General features: G+C 42.0%; 1 protein-coding gene across 2 annotated transcripts in view; it reads left to right on the plus strand.

The window, feature by feature from the left end:
* The window catches only part of ERCC6 (ERCC excision repair 6, chromatin remodeling factor), a 72443-nt gene that overhangs the window by 45794 nt on the left and 6313 nt on the right, over positions 1 to 20336 (plus strand). Inside the window, exons 9-20 of one of the 2 annotated variants that reach the window (XM_043476336.1) lie at positions 5695 to 5865; positions 6368 to 6544; positions 9792 to 9908; positions 10976 to 11071; positions 14228 to 14443; positions 14909 to 15019; positions 15400 to 15519; positions 16070 to 16164; positions 16529 to 16674; positions 16760 to 17461; positions 19338 to 19542; positions 20247 to 20325. In XM_043476336.1, coding sequence (XP_043332271.1) covers positions 5695 to 5865; positions 6368 to 6544; positions 9792 to 9908; positions 10976 to 11071; positions 14228 to 14443; positions 14909 to 15019; positions 15400 to 15519; positions 16070 to 16164; positions 16529 to 16674; positions 16760 to 17461; positions 19338 to 19542; positions 20247 to 20325 — 2235 coding nt within the window. Of the gene's footprint in view, positions 1 to 5694; positions 5866 to 6367; positions 6545 to 9791; positions 9909 to 10975; positions 11072 to 14227; positions 14444 to 14908; positions 15020 to 15399; positions 15520 to 16069; positions 16165 to 16528; positions 16675 to 16759; positions 17462 to 19337; positions 19550 to 20246; positions 20326 to 20336 lie in introns of those variants that run through there. The other variant, XM_043476337.1, reaches the window with a different exon arrangement.

Below are 20336 nucleotides of genomic sequence, written 5' to 3' on the forward strand. Positions count from 1 at the left end.
TGATGTTTCTGATTGATTCAATGTAATTATACTTGAGATAGAAACTTCACACTCGCTTTATAAAAAATATTCACAATCCTTCCCATGTAGACCTTTTCCACCTTGTGTCTAGGTACATTGGCTCCAAATGGATACAGTGAAATAGAATGTTAAAATTCTTTTTTGGGAAAGGCAGGGTGTGACCAGAGAACAGACCACACCAGGATGCAGCCATCTGGCACGACTGCCATCACATGTTCTTTAAAAAGGCCCGTTTTCTGAAACGCTAGCATGAAAAGACTTGGCTTTTTAAAAAGCTGGGAGTCAAGAAAAAACATAACAAAAGTAGAAAAGGACCACATGGTCCCTCAAGCATCCTAACTATTTCAGATCCACTCCAAGTACACAAATTATAACACAGAGTGATGTTAGCTCCTATTAACTTTCAAGACGGCATATACACCTGATACAAGACATGATAGATGCTACGCTTGTTCTGTAAGGGATATTGTAAAATTATGTTGCCGGGGCCCTTTTTTTCTTCATTGTCAGCACAAATCCTTGTTTATTAAAGATTTAGCTTGAAGGAAATTTTAATTAATTACAGGTGCAGTAAATTCTGCCTGGGAAGCTGCCGGGCTGTGTTTCCTGTGAATGGCCTTCATGTGCCTGTGCTCCTCTCGGCGCTCCCCGCTGCCTGACAGTGTGATTTATGGCTGTTGTTTTCCACCAGTCCACTGTTTGCCCTCTAGGAGGGATTGGTCTCTTGAGCCCCCATAATAACAGCAGCACTTTCACAGACATCTTTTAATGACAACAGCACTGCATTCAGTAAGTCAGGCTAATTGCAGATGTACCCTATTAATTGCAAAAACTCGGAGAGGTTACATATTTTACAAGCTTTTAATTTGGAAACCGCCCGAGATGATTTGTCTTAAGTGTTTGGATAGAGACCTCCATAATATTCAACAATTCACCGTTATTGAAACTCTGGTCTAGGCAGCTACAGAATTCTAAGATGGAATCAGGTGAAAACAAATAGTCTTAGATGTGCTTTTACCCAGTGGCTGGTAAGTGGAGGTTATATTTTCAATGCAGACGTTCAGCAAATTTCTTACTCTTTTTATAAAAGCATCTTTGATTCTTACTCATCATCATACATCTTTCTGAATATGGTAGAAAATTTGTATTTCCATAGCTATAGCTTAAATCTCAGAATTTTCCAAATAAACTTCAGTTCTTAGACATGCCCATGAAGCTAAGCATCACTCTGGTGGTGCGTAACTGGGAGGTTTGGCATCCCATTTGTTTAAGTGTGGTAGAGGGGTGTCCAGAATCCAGTTCAGGGTGGTGTTGCTTGGAGTGTAGTGGAATGAAGGTGGTGAGTTGGTGAATTCAGCAGCTAGGAGTTCCAAGGTCATGAACAAGTGGACCCACATGGGCAGGGTTTGGCTGTGATGCAGTGGACACTTTACAAAAGTGAGTGGTAATTTCACTTCTGTATTTCAGGCCCCAAACAGTTGTTGTTTCCCATTTCTCTCTGTGCACACAGCCCCACGCCTGGAACTCAGGGTGCAGGACGTGGCCATGTGTCCATTCGCTGTTGTCCCTCACCCCGCCTGCTCCATGATTTCTAGCAGCCACTGCTCTCCCGGGAGGAGGGGGAGATGGGGATAGAGTTGCGATGGCTGCCTGCTCAGAATTCCAGTGGAAAATTAAGGTGCAGAGGAGCTGTTACAATCACCTCTGGCTTCTGAAAATCTCAGCACTGGTGGGATGAGTGCAAGGTGGAGCAGTGTATCTCTGGACAGCTTGCGTGTCTTCGCTGGACACTGACTGCCGTGGTGGGACCCGAGGCCATGGATAGCATTGTGGTCAGGGAGAAGTGGGTGGAGTCGAGGCAGTGCATTCATCATAAGGTACCAAAAAAAGTAGTCAGGAAATGGCTCCCTCTGTGCAGTTTTGTGCAGGCGCTGAAGCTCGTGAATAGGGAGAAGGTGCAGCGGTGTCGTGTTAATGATATAGCTCTCACTTGACGAACCTTTACCGGCGCCAGGTATCACAGCTCTTACCTCTGAAGGTTCAGGTGAGCCCTGAGGTGTGTGTGATGTAAGACAGTTTCTCTCTCTTTTCCTCATTCAAAATTTTCTTGGTCAGTGTTACACCCTTTATATTCTATTGAATTAAAATATTCTAATTCTTGTTTATTAAGATAATATTTTTGAAGACGTTGAGTTTATAAAATTTATATGATTATGATTATATGAATGATTATGTTAGTTTTCCTAATATTTAGTGATTCTACTCCTGTGATGCCTTATTCACTTAATATAGTGCTAAATTTTTATTTATAAAGCAATGGATCTCTACTGAGGGGTACATGTGAGTATATTGCTTCTGTCAGGTTTGAAAACAGGGTTTTGCTAGTCTTCTTGTTCTGTATTTTGGAGCCATTTAAATCGCAGAATTGATACCTACTTCACTCATAAAACCCTTGGGTCTAGTAGACTTCTGGTGGGAAAAGTTTAACATTGTTTTCAAGTCCTTAAGAACGGGTCTGATTGGTTTGTCTCATTTTTCTTGGGTCCATTTTGGTAATTTATTTATTTTTAGTAAGCGTCCTCTGTCAGGTTTCAGATGGCATTAAGTTGCACACTGCATTGGCTGATATTTTGTGTTCACTGCCTCTGTGGTGACTCTTAACATTTCTCATGTTGCCATGTTAGTCTTTTCTTCAGGCTGACTTTACCGAGGTCTCTCTCTTTTGGGGTCTTTTCGAAGAGCTGTTTACATTTTTTCTTTATCAGTTCTACAAAGTTTTGTCCTTAAGCTTCACTAGTTCTTGGTTTTATCTTCCTGTCTCACTGTCCCTTTTTCACCCCTTGCTGTGGCTGCTTGGTTTGATTTCAGCCTCAGTGGGGTGTGAGGAACAAGGCCCTTTATGTGGGCTGAGGCTCTGCTGAGAGTTGTCAGAAGGAGCTCACTGATGGCAAGCCTCAGATCCTTTGGATCCTGACTTTTAAACTTTCAGTTGCCTTTAGGCTTCCTCTCCCTTCTAATGTTGAATTCTAAGAAGCGGGGCCGTGTCCCACAGGTTTTTGTTTGCATTTCCTTGGTATATCTTTAATGGTTCCCATGTACTTAATTCTCAGTGCCAGTCTAGGTTTTGGCCACACTCTCCTAGTGAAAATGTCACTGCTGTCAGCCCACTGTCACATAGCAACCCCAAAATAAATGTTAGGTCTGAAGTTTAGTTTTTTAAGTTTAGTTGCTCAGTCATGTCTGACTCTTTGCGACCCCATGGACTGTAGCCCACCAGGCTCCTCTGTCCATAGGATTTTTCCAGGCAAGAGTACTGGAGTGGGTTGCCATTTCCTTCTGCAGTTAGGTCTGAAACCACCTGTCTATTTCCTGTTCCTTTCTTTCCCTGACAGTGGTTTGATAGTCCTACAATCTGTTTCTTTTCAGATATTTATGCCGAAGACACACGACTAAACTCCCATTATTAGGACTTCCCAGTGTTAAAGAGTCTGTGTGTCATGTAGGAGACCCCAGTTCTATCCCTGGGTTGGGAAGATTTCCTGGAAAAGGAATGGCAAGCCACTCCAGTACTCTTGCTTGGGAAATCCTGTGGATGGAGGATCCTGATGGACTGCAGTCCATGGGGTCACAAAGAGTTGGACATGACTTAGTGACTGAACAGCAGCACCAGCTATTATCAGTAAATGGGCTTACATCTTTTGCAAATGTACTTTAGCCTGTTTTCTGTCATGGTAAAGAATTAAACAGTATTCATTACCTATGTACACCCCATTCTAGCCTTGGATAAGGGATTTTTTTTTAAGTACACTCTTATTTTTCTCCTGTTCTCACTCTTGGTTGTTAACTTGGACTTGCAGTAATGCAAAAATAGATTCTTTATATATATATATATATATATTTTATATTCTTTCTTAACAGTTTCATTAGTATTTAAAACAATATTTTAATGTTTAATTACTGTTGTAATAATTTAAGATTGGTAAGTATATTACATGTAATCTTCCCTTAAAAATATTTTCTTTCGTAGTTAAGTAAGAGGCAGTGTTGCCTAATACTTAGTTAATACTAGCTGTGGAGTTGGCTTCTTTTTTACACTCAAATCCTGCTCCACCACTTCCCAGCTCTGTGACCTGATAATGTTATTTACTCTCTCTAAGCCACAGTTCTGTCATCTGTAAGTTGGGGTTAGTAAGGACCCTGTCCTTTCTCAGAGGTGCTGTGAGCCCCCCGTCCGTGCTGAGCCTCGGGTGGGGCGCTCTGCTGTCTGCTCCAGTGCAGAGTGTGGAGTCCTCAGCCCCCTGCTCCCACCAGGCAAAGGGACTACGTTCTTATAGTAACAGCACCCCTGCACCTGCTGGATGTGGCATGCCATTGCTAGGCCATCTCCTGCTAGTTTATTTTTTGTCCTTGCCTGTCTAAAGGTAGAATTTATTTTTTTCTGGCAAGCATGACTGCTAATTTGGATCAGTGCAGAATTCCAGAGTCTTTGCTTTCTTCTTAGAATTATGGAAAGATTTTCCCTTTGCTCTCTGACATTTTTAGTGTTGCAGAAAAGATAGTCAACACAGGTAGAGTCCTTTTCTTCTGAAGGGAATCTTTTTAAAAAAATCTGTTTTGTTTTAATTAGAAGCTACAGCATTTCTCTTGTCTTTATTTTTGGAATTCAGATATCTAGTTGGTATATGTCTAGGTGTATGGCTTTTTCATTGTGTCCGCCTGGCACTCAGGAGTGTCTTGCTCCGTGGACTCCAGGCTCTTCTCAGAATTTTTTGGTATCATTTTAAAAAATCACTTCTTTTAATCCCTTGTACTCTGTCCTCCTTGAATTCATGTTACACATCATTAGAGCCCCTGGATTTGTCCTTCTTGTCGCCTTGACTTTTCCTTCCTTTTCTTGCTTTTGTTTTAAAATAATAAATCATTTTTCATCTACCTTGTTTTAAGTTTAATATGAAAGTGAAAAGTGAAAGTGAAGTTGCTCAGTCATGTCCGACTCTTTGTGACCCCATGGATGGTAGCCTGCCAGACCCCTCCATCCATGGGATTATCCAGGCAAGAATACTGGAGTGGTTTGCCATTTCCTTTTCCAGGAGATCTTCCCAACCCAGGGATTGAACCCAGGTCTCCCGCACTGTGGGCAGACTCTTTATTGTCTGAGCCACCAGGGAAGCCCAGTTTAAAGTGGAAGGACGTTTAATACGGATTAACACAAAGGGTATTTTTAAAAAATAAAATTTGGGCAATTTACATGTTACATCTTTTTCTGGTTTTCTTTGACTCTCTTCCCCCACAATAGTGAAATATTATCAGCATTTACAACTTACAGATTAATGAAACATAAAGTAGATTTCCAGTGTGATAATACATAACTAGGTTGTATGTATTACGTTTATGTTTATGTATATATTTATAAAGTGCCTTATATTGTATCATGGTTGAAAGGTTGATTTTAAGAGTCATGCTTGGGATGGGAAGGGGAGGGAGGCTTAAGAAGGAGGGGATATGTGTGTGTGTGTATATATATATAAAATTATGGCTGATTCACATTGTGCGGCAGAAACCAACACAACATGTAAAACAATTATCCTCTAATTAAAAAAAAAAGAATTGAAAAAACAGTCATGTTCATTTAACTTATTTAAAACTGGCTTTGCCATTTTGTCATTGTTTTAGGAGAAACTAGTTCGAGACATTGCTCATTGTCACGGGATTTTGATCACTTCTTACTCCTACATTCGACTGATGCAAGATGATATTAGCAGGCATGACTGGCACTATGTGATCTTGGATGAGGGACACAAAATTCGAAATCCAAATGCTGCCATCACCCTTGCTTGCAAACAGGTGTGACCTCTTATAACAAGGGGGTTTCCAGGTGGATAATGTTTCATTGAGAATAAACTCTCTGCTTTTAATAACACACTTAGGGATTCTTTCCTTGTGCTTTTGCATAAGGAGTTTGAAATACATGTTTTGCCTTAATGCTGAACACTTTTTGTTCTTACCCTTAATCATGTTTTCTCAGATTCTAATTGTTGATATTACTGAATGTGTCTTGTACAGATCAGTTGTTAGAATATAACCACATCCAACTCTAGTCCATAGTCTTCAACTTGAACAATAAGAAAAATTCTTCCATATATATACATTATCTATGTATGTATATTTTTTATCTATGTGTAATTGAAGAATTGAAGTTGCATAAAATGTCTACATTTTAGAGGAGACCAAAATGATATGTAGTTGTGTTAAATGACAGGATTGCATGGGAGTGTTTTTGGGTAGGGTTGGTGATCATATGTTAAAAGGTGAATTTAATAGAAAAGTCCTTTCTTTACGGTAATAGTTTCGCACGCCTCATCGCATCATCCTGTCTGGCTCACCAATGCAGAATAACCTCCGAGAACTGTGGTCTCTCTTTGACTTCATCTTCCCTGGAAAGCTGGGTACATTGCCTGTGTTCATGGAGCAGTTCTCAGTCCCCATCACCATGGGGGGTTATTCAAACGCCTCCCCGGTACAGGTAATGTATTGGCCAGGTAACACTTCTGGCATTTTATACTTAAAACAGTCCTACTAAATACTATACTTTGTAGCCAAGTCTTTCACAATGTAAGGTGAATGGCCCAGCTTATAAAAATCACAAAGTTATTTTTGCTCAAAAGCACATAACTTTCCAGATGAGTTTTTAAAAAATCATGTAAAATATTCAAGAGCAGTCAGAATTATGAGACAAGAGTGAATTCGTTCTAGACAGCATATAATGGTGCAAATTGGAGTAGTGCATCTTATAAAGTAGTGTAAAAGCTTAGAAAAGGGGAAACCAGGGAAGATTTCAGAAGACATATATCCTTTAACCTGATTCTGGGAAAACAGGCTGGAAAGAGTGGCACATTCTAGGTTAGAGCAGCCATATGCATCAGCTACTCTGTATGGCCACGGGCAATGAAGAGACATGCTCGACTCAACTGGAGATGCTTGTGGGGGAGTTGCAGGAAAGCTGGGGATTCTGGCAGTGGGGTCTTGAAGGGAGGCCGAAACGCTTAGGGAAAAGCCACTGAAGGTGTCTGAGCAGGAGGCTGGGAACAGCTGTGCTCGGAGGGTTACTCAGGCTGCAGGTAGTTGTGGGAGGGAGGAGGGAGGCTGGCTTTGAGGGACCTGCCGGAGTTGTTGGGAGTGAGGGTGAGGAGAGCCTGGACCTGGTTGTGGGTGGTGATCCTGAGAAAAGAAGGTGGAGAGCAAGAGTCCTGGGTGGTGTTTTTTTGACAGAACAAACAGGATGTGGAGGTGGATAAGAAAACTGATAAAGGAAATTGGGTGGGGGGAGACTGGACAAGCTTGCTGCAGCTTACCTCTGAGGTTTCAGGCCTGGGTGACTGATAGAGTGGGATTGTCACACACAGAAACATCGGGAGGAAAGGCCAACTGGAGGGCAGTTTGTGACATTTGGGGGCAAGGTCCCTGCACAGCCCTCAGGCTGGGCTTGTACCTGCCAGGTTATAACAGAAATAAAGCCTGCCACCAAAAGAGGTGGTCACATATTTTGAAATATTAAAACTAGAAAAAGGATATTAGATCTTTAAAATTGGAGGACTATCAAAAACCAATTTAATACCTTTAAAATTTTGAGATTAAATGAGTTTTGATCTTCAGTTAACTTTTATCAGAGCTCTCTTCTTCCATTGAGTCCCCGTTATCCTTTAGGTATCCTGATTTTTGTTTTTTTTCCTAACTTTTTATTTTGGGATAATTTCAAACTTAAGAGAAAGTTACAATAATTGTAAAAAGAACCCCTGTATACTCTTTACCCAGATTCCCTGGTTTTTAGCATTTTGCTGACATTTTGCCATATTTGCTTTTCTTTCCTTCCCACCCTCTCCCCTACCTCTCACACATGCACACAAAGTTTTTCTTCTTTTTTTCTGAATCATGTATGTAAGTTGCAGACACTATACCCCTTTCCTCTACATCCTTCAGTTGTATTTACTAAGAACAGAGATGTCTTACATAACCGTCTAACATCCACATCAGGAGACAGTCTGTAGCAGTGATGTAATTCTGTTATTTAATCTGTATGTCATTTACATTGTGTCAGTTGTTCCATTGATTCCCATGTCTCTTCAGTTTCCTTTCATCTGACACAGTTCCTCTAAGCTTTCTTTTGCCTGCATGACCTGACATTTTTGAAGACTACAGGCTTGTTATTTTGTGGAGTGTGCCTTACCTTGGGTTTGTCTTTCCGTTCTTCATGATTGGAATCAGGTTACACATTATTGGCAAGAATATCCCAGAAATGACGTTTCTTAGTGTTCCATTCTTCAATACTTTGAAATGATGTAAATGTAGTGTTGTTTCTTACTTGAAGTCTTTGTTTCAGAAATTTGTGCACTTGTCTTTTTTCCTTTTTTAGATTGTAAAGTCCTTGGGAGCAAGGGTGTTGCTATTATTTGCTCCTTTTTTTTTAAGACCATCAGTTCAGTTCAGTTGATCAGTCGTGTCCGACTCTTTGTGACCCCATGGACTGCAACGTGCCAGGCTTCCCTTTCCATCACCAACTCCTGGAGCTTGCTCAAACTCATGTCCATCGAGTCGGTGATGCCATAGTTGCCATTCTTGGGTAGCTCAGATGGTAAACAACTCACCTACCAATGCAGGAGACATAAGAGAAACAGGTTCGATCCCTGGGTTGGGAAGATCCTTTGGAGGAGGGTATGGTAACCCACTCCAGTATTCTTGCCTGGAGAATTCCATGGACAGAGGAGCCCGCGGGTACAATCCATAGGGTTTCTAAGAGTTGGACATGACTGAATCGATTTAGCACACATACAGACATGAGTGAGGTGTTCTTAGGATATTTGGAAGTGTTTTCTTTTCTACCATGTTAATTTTTTAACATGAATTTTTCTGTATTAATATATTATGGTCAAGCTCTTTTTTTTTATTCATTTTGCCAGTAACTTAAGTTTAAGCTTTGGTTGGAGATTTTCTTGTTCCATTAACTAGTATATAGTAGGTTGTTAAGCCTATTTAGACTTTTTTAAATATCAATAATTTATTGAATTCTTTGTTTGCCTTTAAGTAAATTGCAGGGGGAGTGGTTTCCTGTGCTGTGGGTCTTTGTTTTTCTCTGGACAGTTAATACCCATCTCATGTGGCCGTGCTCCATTACAGAGCCATATGCTGCATTTTAGGCTGGAGTGACCTTTCATTTCTGGGATCATAGGGCTTTCTTTGAATTTATGCTCCGAATCTCCTGTGGGCAGTAATCTCTGCTTATTATCTGCTGTTTCCCTTGCTGCGGTGTTTCCCTAGAGTTAGCGTTTGATCTTCAGTTTTGTGAAGTAGCAGCCCCTTTGTGGCCATTGGAGAATATAAGATTATAAACTGAGATTTGTTTGAAAGCAGTTTTTTCCCTGCGGGGGGTGGGTGGGGTGGGGTCAAGCACTAAATAAATCTCTACTTTAGGGTTTAAATATATAACAGTAATTAAATGGAGGGGGAAGAGGGCACAAAATTACCTGGTTGCTCTTTTGTATATTTTTGGTTAATGAGTTTTTTTTTTGTTGTTTGTTTTTACTGATCATCTTATGAAAGATATTGCACCCTGGAATGTATGGAACTTAAAATTTTCCAAACCATTTTCCAATAGTTTTGTACAACCATCGATCATTCTTTTTTAAAAAAGAATTTAAACTTCAGAATCAATTGTGAGGTAAGAGCAAATGCATTCCTTAGACAGGGTAATTGTTTCCCCTTTTCTCTTATTAAAGGTTAAAACTGCTTATAAGTGTGCGTGCGTCTTACGAGATACCATAAATCCATACTTACTGCGGAGAATGAAGTCAGATGTCAAAATGAGCCTTTCTTTGCCAGATAAAAACGAACAGGTCTGTAAAACCAGGAATTATCAAAACATTCCTAAAGCACAATGTACCTATCATTCTTTCTGCTTTTCACATATAGAATTGGTGAGGCTAACAGGTGTGGTTGCTGGTGCTATGGGGCAGGTGGGTCTACCGTATACACCTGCCTGTGACATGTGAGCCTTCTGGACTCAGGAATGACTAGAAGGCAAGAAGAGGTGGTCACTGTGCATATTCTTTCAGGGAGTTTTTCCCCTTGGATTTTGGAGCATCTAAGGCATGGAGCACTGACCTGATGAGGATGAGTAGGTTTTTGGATCTAGTACAAAGATGGAAGGGTTGTCCTGGACCTCACGAAGGGGCCTGTTCTGAAAATAAAGGAAAATAACCACATGTGGCAGATGAAGAAGTATTGATCGATTATTTTTGAGATTGATCAGGCCTGATAGCTTCAGTTTCTATTTTTGTTGTTTTTGTTGGATTTAAAAAAATTATTTTATTTAATTGGAGGATAATTTACAATATTGTGATGGTTTTTGCCATACATCAACATGAATCAGAGGTTGAGACAGAGGCAGCGGCGTGGAGTCGTAGGCGCAGTTGGCCGGCAGGGTAGGGGTTGTTGTCAGAGACCAGTCTGGTAATCTTGTGTGTGGCTTAGAACTCAGGAAAGGGGGTGCCAGGCAACGTTTTGGAGCCTGGTTGGACTTGCTGAAGTGAAGTCTGGGTGAGGGGCTTGCGAGCTGAGAGGGTCTGAGCCCTTGGGGGCTGGCATGGAGGAAGGGCTGTGAAACTGGTCCTGAACTTCCTTGGGAGCAGGAAGCCAGGCTTCAGAGACTCAGAGAAAGTGGGGTGGGGACCATGGGGCATGGGGATCACAAGGTGGATAGATGATGGAGATGGAGGGGCTGTGAAGGAGGGACCTGTTCATTGTTCAGCTCTAAGATGTATTTTTGCTTTGTTTTATTTTTAATAAGAGACACACTGTGAAGATTATATACATCATGCTTGTTTTGATTAGTTGATTTTGTTATTTTAGTATTTTGTACTGTTAAGTTTTTTTGTCTTTATTTTTTTTATTCTCCGTCTAGGTCTTGTTTTGCCGTCTTACAGATGAACAACATAAAGTCTACCAAAATTTCATTGATTCCAAAGAAGTTTACAGGATTCTCAATGGAGAGATGCAGGTCAGCCAAATAATATTAAGAGAAGCTGGAGAGAGAGAGCTGTGGACCCAGGGACATGGGGGAGGAAAGGGGACTAGTACTAGTCAGAGATTGACTAGTGTTACCGTCTTGAAAATGTTTGGGTGTGAACCTTTACTTCCTTTGAAGCCCTTCCAGAAGTAAGAGAACACAAGATTTGAGAATGCTGCCTTTTTATCTGTACTGCAGCACTGTTAACATTTGAACCCAGCACCATGTGGTCTAGTGGAAAAATGCACTAGACCACGGGGTCTGTGAACGGTGGGTCCTACAGGGATTGCCAGCCCTATGTAGAAAGTCTGGAGCAGCCCAGGGCTGCTGGGTGCATGGAGGAAGAATTATTATAATGCATTTTTGTATAAGTAATAGCATTTCAGTTATTGGCCATACTCAGCAATATATGTGTGTAAATGTCTCTTTATTAAGCCTACGTAGTAAGTTTATCATCAGCTTTAGTCAGAAGCTCCATGTAAACTCTTCAACTTCTTTGTGCTTCAGTATCTTAAAGTGTGAACTATATTTTATTTATTTGACATGTAAAATTCCTTAGTCTTTGGTTCGTCCTCGTTGGAGGCACAGCTGAGGAGCAGGGAATGCTCTGAAATTCACTGTCCTGCCCCTACATGGAGGCAGATGGAGATGAATATGGCTGACAAGGCTTCCTGTGTCCCATGATGTCTACATGTTTTTTCTTCCAGATCAAGTCATTTTTGTTCTTTTAACCATCTCTTAGTAGTTTATTTCATCTATCGTTGGCATCTTTAGGGGGTTTCTAAACCATTCACATTTATTCATCTCTCCTGTATGTCCCCTGACTTATCTTCACATGCCTCCAAATTGTGAAGCCTTAGGTGGGTAGGATCAGCACTGTCCAGTGCTGGATAGAGAATACAAGCTATGTGTGTGATTTTAAATTTTCTAATGGTCACATTAAAAAAGGTGAAAAGCATAACAGGTACAATCAGCTTTAATAAGATATTTTATTTAACCTGACATATCTAAAATATCATTTTAGTATGTAATCAAAAATTTTAAATTACTGACATATTTTACTCTTGTTTTTGTACTGAGTCTTCAGAATTGGGTGTTTTACATGGGTAGCACATCTTAGTTTGGACTTGCCACACTTCACGTGTTCAGTGGCCACACGTGGCTCATGACTGCTGTGTTGGACAGCAGAGATCTCAAGGAAGAAAGATCAGTTACAGATGACTCTGGGGAGTCCTGACGGTGTTCCTGCTTTGTTCAGATCGTGTGTTGTTTATCTGTTTACTAGTTAGAACAACCATACTCTCTGATTATTGCTCAATTTGTGGTTTATCTTTTCCACTTGAACTTTTATACCTGTGAGTGTGACTTGAGTCACGGGCCGAAAGCTGTAAAAGGTGCCTGCTTGCTTGTGGGTGGCCAGGTGGGCTCTCTCTCTCTGGGGCTCCTAAGCCCTCTGCCTTGTGAACCATCCCACACATTGTTTCCATCTGTGTATTTTCCACGTGGCATGTTTTCTGATATACTAATGTAAAAGTCAATGGAACTTCAAACCCCTGACTCACATAGTAAACTATAGAACTTCTAGTGAGGTACTTAGGAGTATAATATTTAAATGCATTTGCTAAGTTACATGGCAGATTTCCCTAAATTTTAGTCACTCCAGTTCAGTTCAGTCGCTCAGTCGTGTCCGACTCTTTGCGACCCCATGGACCACAGCACACCAGGCCTCCCTGTCCATCGCCAACTCCTGGAGTCTACCCAAACCCACGTCCATTGAGTTGGTGATGCCATCCAACCATCTCATCCTCTGTCCTCCCCTTGTCCTCCTGCCTTCAGTCTTTCCCAGCATCAGGGTCTTTTCAAATGAGTCAGCTCTTTGCATCAAGTGGCCAAAGTATTGGAGCTTCAGCTTCAACACTAGTCTTTCCAGTGAACACCTGGGACTGATCTCCTTTAGGATGGACTGGTTGGATCTCCTTGCAGTCCAAGGGACTCTCAAGAGTCTTTTCCAACACCACAGTTCAAAAGCGTCAACTCTTCAGTGCTCAGCTTTCTTTATAGTCCAATTCTCACATCCGTGCATGACTAGTGGAAAAACCATAGCCTTGACTAGATGGACCTTTGTTGAAAAAGTAATGTCTCTGTTTTTTAATATGCTATCTAGGTTAGTCATAACTTTCCTTTCAAGGAGTAAGCATCTTTTAATTTCATGGCTGCAGTCACTATCTGCAGTGATTTTGGAGCCCAAAAAAATAGTCAGCCACTGTTTCCACTGTTTCCCCATCTGTTTGCCATGAAGTGATGGGACCAGATGCCATGATCTTAGTTTTCTGAATGTTGAGCTTTAGGCCAACTTTTTCACTCTCCTCTTTCACTTTCATCAAGAGGCTTTTTAGTTCTTCACTTTCTGCCATAAGGGGTGGTGTCATCTGTATATCTGAGGTTATTGGTATTTCTCCCGGCAATCTTGATTCCAGCTTGTGCTTCTTCCAGCCCAGCGTTTCTCATGATGTACTCTGCATATAAGTCAAATAAGCAGGGTGACAATATATAGCCTTGATGTACTTCTTTTCCTATTTGGGACCCCTCAATCATGTCCAACTCCTTAAGACCCCATGGACTATAATCTGCCAGACTCCTCTGTCCATGGAATTCTCCAGGCAAGAATACTGGAGTGAGTTGCTATTCCCTTCTCCAAGGGCTCTTGCTATAACCCAGAGACCTGGGATTGAACCCAGGTCTCCTGCATTGTAGGCAGATTGTTAACTATCTGAGCCACCAGGGAAGCCCAGATTTCCATTGAGAATGGGCATGATATTTCTTATTTATGTTTAAAATGTGAACCAGTTTTTTATATACTGTGAACCTTTTTTTCTAGAGGGAGAATCATCAGCAATTGAATATGACCCCAGTAGATATGTTTGGTCCAACAGGACTTTGTTTTTAGAGAACTTGCCCTGTCAGGAAAAGATGTATAAAGGTTCTTCCCATTCCTAATATGCTGTGATTGGGGAGAAAACTAAAAAGCTGATGAAGGATTACTTCTTAATCTGTATTATGTATTGAACAGCCTCCTTCCTTTCCTTCTTGAGTGAATATTATTTTACATGGGGTGATCTGAGTGGACATAATTCTTTTGTACCATAGATTTTCTCTGGACTTGTAGCCCTAAGAAAAATCTGCAATCACCCTGATCTCTATTCTGGAGGCCCCAAGACTCTTAAAGGCATTCCAGACGAGGAACTAGGGGAAGATCAGTTTGGATACTGGAAACGTTCTGGGAAAATGATAGTTGTTGAGTCCTTGCTGAAAATATGGCACAAGCAGGGCCAACGAGTGTTGCTGTTTTCTCAGTCCAGACAGGTGCGTATACAAGCCTCATACAAGAAGCAAGTTGGTTCTTTATGACTTATAACCAATAATAAAAAAAAAAATGGGATATGGTTTAAAATGATTCCAAAGGCAAATCCACCCACTGATACTGAAGTGGCAAGCTGCAAAGCTCTTCAGGAGGTGGATCTTTATTTAGAGTTGGTGCCCAGAAGATGGCTTTTTTAAAAAGAGATCTTAATGCCATGTGATTTTGGGGTGCAGGTGAGTTTTGTCTGAACTCAGATGTCCTGCTTTTTACAAAATTTGTAAGGACAGTTTGGAAATACCAAAAATACTCTTGTAGTAGTTTTATTTATCCGCCTCGAACCAAGAAACCCCTTTTAATTTAAGCCTGTTGGGGAAGGTGTGATCCTGTTTATATGAGTGTCGCATACTCACTGGAGGCGTATCTTTGATTTTTAAACTCTTACATCCTCCACCCCTTCTCCCAAACAGATGTTAGACATCCTTGAAGTATTTCTCAGAGCCCAAAACTATTCCTATCTCAAGATGGATGGCACCACGGCGATAGCTTCCAGACAACCACTGATTACAAGATACAATGAGGTAACAAGTGAACAGAACCATGAAGTCACATGATGCCACTGTGCAGAGGGGATGGAAGGAGAGGTCTGCACCCACAGTGCCTACATCTGGGATTGGGCAGCTTTAACTAGATGCATTTCTGGGTTAATGGGATGTGTGTGTGTGTTTAAACAAAGAATGTGTATTCCTTTTTAAAAATCCAGTTTTCAAACATTGATAATATAATTGCTATGAAAAGCAGAAGCTGTGAGTTGGGATCTTGACTGACCAAAGGTCTCTACAGCATAATCCATTGCTTGTACTGCAACCAGGCTTCCATGTGTAGAACATGTGAAGGCTGAGGTGAACAGCTGTAACTGACTTTCCATGTGCATACCGAGTATCATATGTCTCACCTCTAGGACACATCCATATTTGTGTTTCTTCTGACCACTCGGGTGGGTGGCCTAGGAGTCAACCTGACGGGCGCAAACCGCGTCATCATCTATGATCCCGACTGGAACCCAAGCACAGACACGCAGGTCTGTTTATTTTCTTAAAGGACTGTGTTGGTGACATACTGTCTGATGGCTTACACTCAGGAGCATCCCCCCATGCCATGTTAGCCTCAGCGTAGAGCTCACATCCTGGCTGTGTCTTGTCTTCTGCTTGGAGGGAGGGTCTTCTCAGTTTACCCGTAGCATCCACACCAGACGTGGGTGAAGAGAGGACGTGGGAGGAAACTGACACCGTTGTTTTTCAGGTAGAGCTGGCTTGGTCTGTTTTGTCGCCTGCCCATTTGTCTTCCTTAACAGGCCTTGGGTGTATTTAGCCTCATTAGCCAAAGTTCTAATTTGGGGAGTGGAAGGAAGTGACTGGCTGTTAGTCAGCGCTTGTTGCTGAGAAGGGCCCTTGTTGAGCCACATTTCTCTGCTGTACCCTGGAGAAGGAAATGGCAACCCACTCCAGTATTCTTGCCTGGAAAATCCCATGGACAGAGGAGCCTGGTAGGCCACAGTCCGTGGGGTCGCAAAGAGTCGGACACGACTGAGCGACTTCACTTTCTTTTTTTCCCTTTTTTCTCTGCTATAGGCCCGGGAGCGAGCGTGGAGGATAGGCCAGAAGAAGCAGGTGACGGTGTATAGGCTTCTAACCGCAGGCACCATTGAAGAAAAGATTTACCACCGGTCAGTACACTCAGCTGCACCCCTTGACCAGAAGCTGCTTTCCAGGCTGTGGTGTGTAAGAGGGAGAGGCATGCCACCAGGTTTTGGAGCAGGGAATTTTTAAGGAGTATTACTCAAGAAATCTTGCCATCTCAGAGAAATAGTTGCTGTAATTTGAGAGAGAGATGTTTTTTTTTAAATAATTTCTCATATTTTTTGTTTCTCATTAAAATAAGCTTAGATGGCTTATTGTGTGTGCTTTTTTTAAAATGTCTTTGATGAATCTGATTGTTTTTAACCTTATTAATAAACAGTTGCTATAAGTTTAGAATCCTAAGGTGCAGCCAAACATTGTTTCATACCAGCTTAATTTTTATCTTTTTAGACAAATCTTCAAGCAGTTTTTGACAAATAGAGTGCTAAAAGATCCAAAGCAAAGACGATTTTTCAAGTCCAATGATCTTTATGAGCTGTTTACTCTGAGTAGTCCTGATACATCCCAGAGCACTGAAACAAGTGCTATTTTTGCAGGTATTCCGTGCAATAATTTAACTTAAAGTAATGAAATATGTAAGGATTATGGAGTATGACATTAGCATGTTTTTCTCTTTCAAAGGAACTGGTTCAGATGTTCAGACACCCAAACGCCATTTAAAAAGAAGACTTCAGCTGGCCTGTGGAACAGACCAGAATGTCCCAGTGGGCAAAAAGTTCCCTGATTGTAAGACATCTGCAAATGATGCCATGTCATTGGAAGAGACATCTGTAGGAGGATCAGGCGCTGAAGTGAATGCAGTAACTTCTGACCAAGGCATTCCTTTGAATGATGCCGCTCAGATACCTCATAGTCTAACCAGCAGTGAGAGGCTTGGAGAAGAGACAGATACAGTCTCCAGACCACCGGAGTCCTTAGCGAGTCATGAAAACGGGGACAGTTCAGATTCTCCAAGAATCAGCAGAACGTGTGGGACGTCTGGTGAGGAAAGCATCAATGAAAAGGAGAGTCTTTCTGATAAAAGAGAAAGCTGCCAGGTTCAGGGAGAACCTCTTTGGGAGAATGAGCAAACGGAAAATAATTTTTATAAACACAAATCGAAAATGAAACATCATGTGGCAGAAGAGACCATGGAGAAACACCTGGGGCCGAATCAAAAGCCGAAGAGCTCTAAGCACCGCAGAGACGCCAAGTTTGAGGGAACTCGAATTCCACACCTGGTGAAGAAGAGGCAGTACCGGAGGCGAGACAATGAAAATGAGAGCGAGGCCAAGGAACGCAGCCATGACGACTACGTCCTGGAGAAGCTTTTCAGAAAATCAGGTACTCCTTTGGCTGAACTTGCCACAGGTGTGCTAGGGGTAGAGCCGAGGGGCTGCTTCTGTGGGAGCAGGCATCCCTGACAGAGCAGAATGCGCACTCAACTGGAAGTAGTTTTCCTTCTAGAAGTCAGGTTTGAAGTGTTCCGACATTTTCAGAAATAATTTAATTTATTTATATTTGGCTGAGCCGGGTCTTCCTTGCTGTGCAGGTTTTTCTCTGGTTGTGGTGAGCAGGGGCTCCCCTCTAGTTGCGGCATGCAGGCTTCGCACTGCGGCGGCCTCTTGTTGAGGAACACAGGCTCTCGGGCGCACGGGCGTCAGTAGCTGTGGGCTCAGTAGTCGCTGCCCGAGGGCTGGAGAGCACAGGTTCAATAGTGCCGTATGGGCTTCGCTGCGCCAAGGCATGTGGGATATTCCTGGATCAGGGATCGAACCTGTCCCTCCTGCATTAGCAGGCAGACTCTCTACCACTGAGCCACCAGCGGAGCCCTGTACTGACATCTTTAAAAATCATTTTCACCTCTCTTTCCTAGGAGAATTTGAACCTTGAGCGAACAGTGGGACCTGACTTCTAACCACACGCAGGAGGGGTGCAATGCTTAAGACAGATTTGTACCACCTGAACATTCATAGAATATTTCTCTGCATGCTCTATATATCTGATTTTCCAGCCACAGGAGAGTCAAGTGACAGATCACGGGGAGAGGAAGGGGCATGGCCAGAGGCAGGCACTCTGGAAGGAGGAGAGCTGATAGCTAATATCAAGGGAGAAGCATCAGGAAAGCAGATTTAACAGTTGCTCAGGACCCTGTAGGACAGGCCAGCCTGCACAGCTGAATCATCCCTGGGACTGTCTCGCTCAGGCCTCACAGGTCATTGTGTTCCCAAGGTGACGGTCTTGAGTTACCAAAGGTCTCTGAATGGGTCTCTATTCAGGAAAGCAGGCTTACGTACAGTGTCTCAGACGAAAAGCCTCTGGGCTTGGTGCTTTCTTGTAAGGTAGTTCATTGGTAACTTTCTCTGTTTTTTCCTACAGTTCCTGATCTGCTTTCTTAAGAAATTATGTATGTTATTTAATTTTCAAGTTTATTTGCGTGGAGGTGTAGAAAATACTCTTGTAATAATTTTTTTAAATTGACTATTTCAAGATAATTTCCCCCTTGTCATTTGCAATTTTTGTCTATTTCCCTCTTTGTTCCTTGATCAGGTTAAACCAGTAGGTTGTTTCGTGATTTTTTTTTCAATAAACCAGGAGTTTGATTAATTAATTAGATCCATGGTTGTTCTCTGTCTCTGTAATTTTTGATTTTATCTTCAGTACTTTCTTCCTTTTTGTTTTTGTTGTTGTTTTAATGTTTTTGGTCCTAATTTTTATAAAACTGGCTTGAAATTCAGTTCACTTAATTTTGTTCTTTCGTTTTTATTAATATAAATATTTAGGTCTATGAATTTTCCACCTGTGACTGTATTGAATTCTTCTGGTGTGTAGTGTTTCTGTGATCATTACTTTTTAGAAATTATGTAATTTTTGTTTATACTTTTTTATTTTCCCCCTTCAATAGAGGATACATTAGTAGAAGGTTTTAAAATTTTCCAGATAGCAGGGAAGAGCTTGTGGAAGTGTGGTAATTAAAGCATTATGCTTTGATGATACAACGCAGTGATAGTTGACAGCCCTTCCCTCACTGGGTAGAGATGCAGGTGAAGATCCGCACCGTTTGTAAAAGTTTGTGGGTCCTGGTGGTCATGGGTGAATAGCAGCCAAAAATGTTGATGCTTTTTTCCTCCACCCAGAACACACTAGCCTGGACAGAGGAGAACGTGTGATTGTGTCTGAGCTGAAATAGCGTGTTCACGGTTTCCTTTGCTCTTGCCAGTGGGTGTGCACAGTGTCATGAAGCACGACGCCATCATGGATGGAGCCAGTCCAGACTATGTCCTGGTGGAGGCGGAGGCCAACCGCGTGGCTCAGGATGCCCTCAAAGCACTGAGACTCTCTCGGCAGCAGTGTCTGGGAGCAGCGTCTGGTGTTCCCACTTGGACTGGCCACAGAGGGCTTGCTGGTGCAGCAGCGGGAAAAAAGTAAGAGGTCGCCACCCTGACATGCTTGTGAGGAGGCCAAACTGGCCGGGCTGGAAATAAAGTCAGGACAGGCGGAGACACTCCTGCTATTTATCTGTAGGAGGAGCAAATCCCTCAGGGAGGGATTGGGCCAGCCAGATGTGCACAACTTAAGAGAAGTACACTTATCATCTTACCTTCTTTGCTTTCATTCCTTCCTTTCCAGAGCTAATTTTCTGAGGAAAGGAGAAATCTCTTTTGCTTAAGAGGTGATATTATAAAATAGTAAGAGTTATAGAATAACAATTAAACTTTAATAAGATGATTAGCTATGTTTCAGCAATCAATAATTACTCTGCTCTTTTAGAGTAGTTTTCCTACCTAGAATTCGAGGGTGGTTTCCACTGTGACTTGAGCAAGGATATTGAGTGGTTCTTACCTTGAGATGCAGTAGTAATTTCCCAGAAAAGTATAGGAATCTGACATGGGTTTGGGTGGACTCCGGGAGTTGGTGATGGACAGGGAGGCCTGGCGTGCTGCGGTTCATGGGGTCGCAGAGTCGGACACGACTGATCTGAACTGGAGTGGGTAGAGCAGAAGCATCACAGCTGTGAGAAAATAACCATGCAGAAGAAAATTTCTCCAAGAGTTTAGGTGTTGGAAGGACATTCTCATCTCTAAGTCACAAAGTAACATTTTATCAACTGTGACTCTTCCTTACTTAGGAGCAGATTCGGTCAGAAAAGGAACTCCAGTTTCTCTGTGCAGCATCCCTCTTCAGCATCTCCAAAGGAAAAATGCCAGGTAATCTGATA

Source organism: Cervus canadensis, chromosome 8, assembly GCF_019320065.1.
Source record: "Cervus canadensis isolate Bull #8, Minnesota chromosome 8, ASM1932006v1, whole genome shotgun sequence".
Classification (NCBI taxonomy): domain Eukaryota; kingdom Metazoa; phylum Chordata; class Mammalia; order Artiodactyla; family Cervidae; genus Cervus; species Cervus canadensis.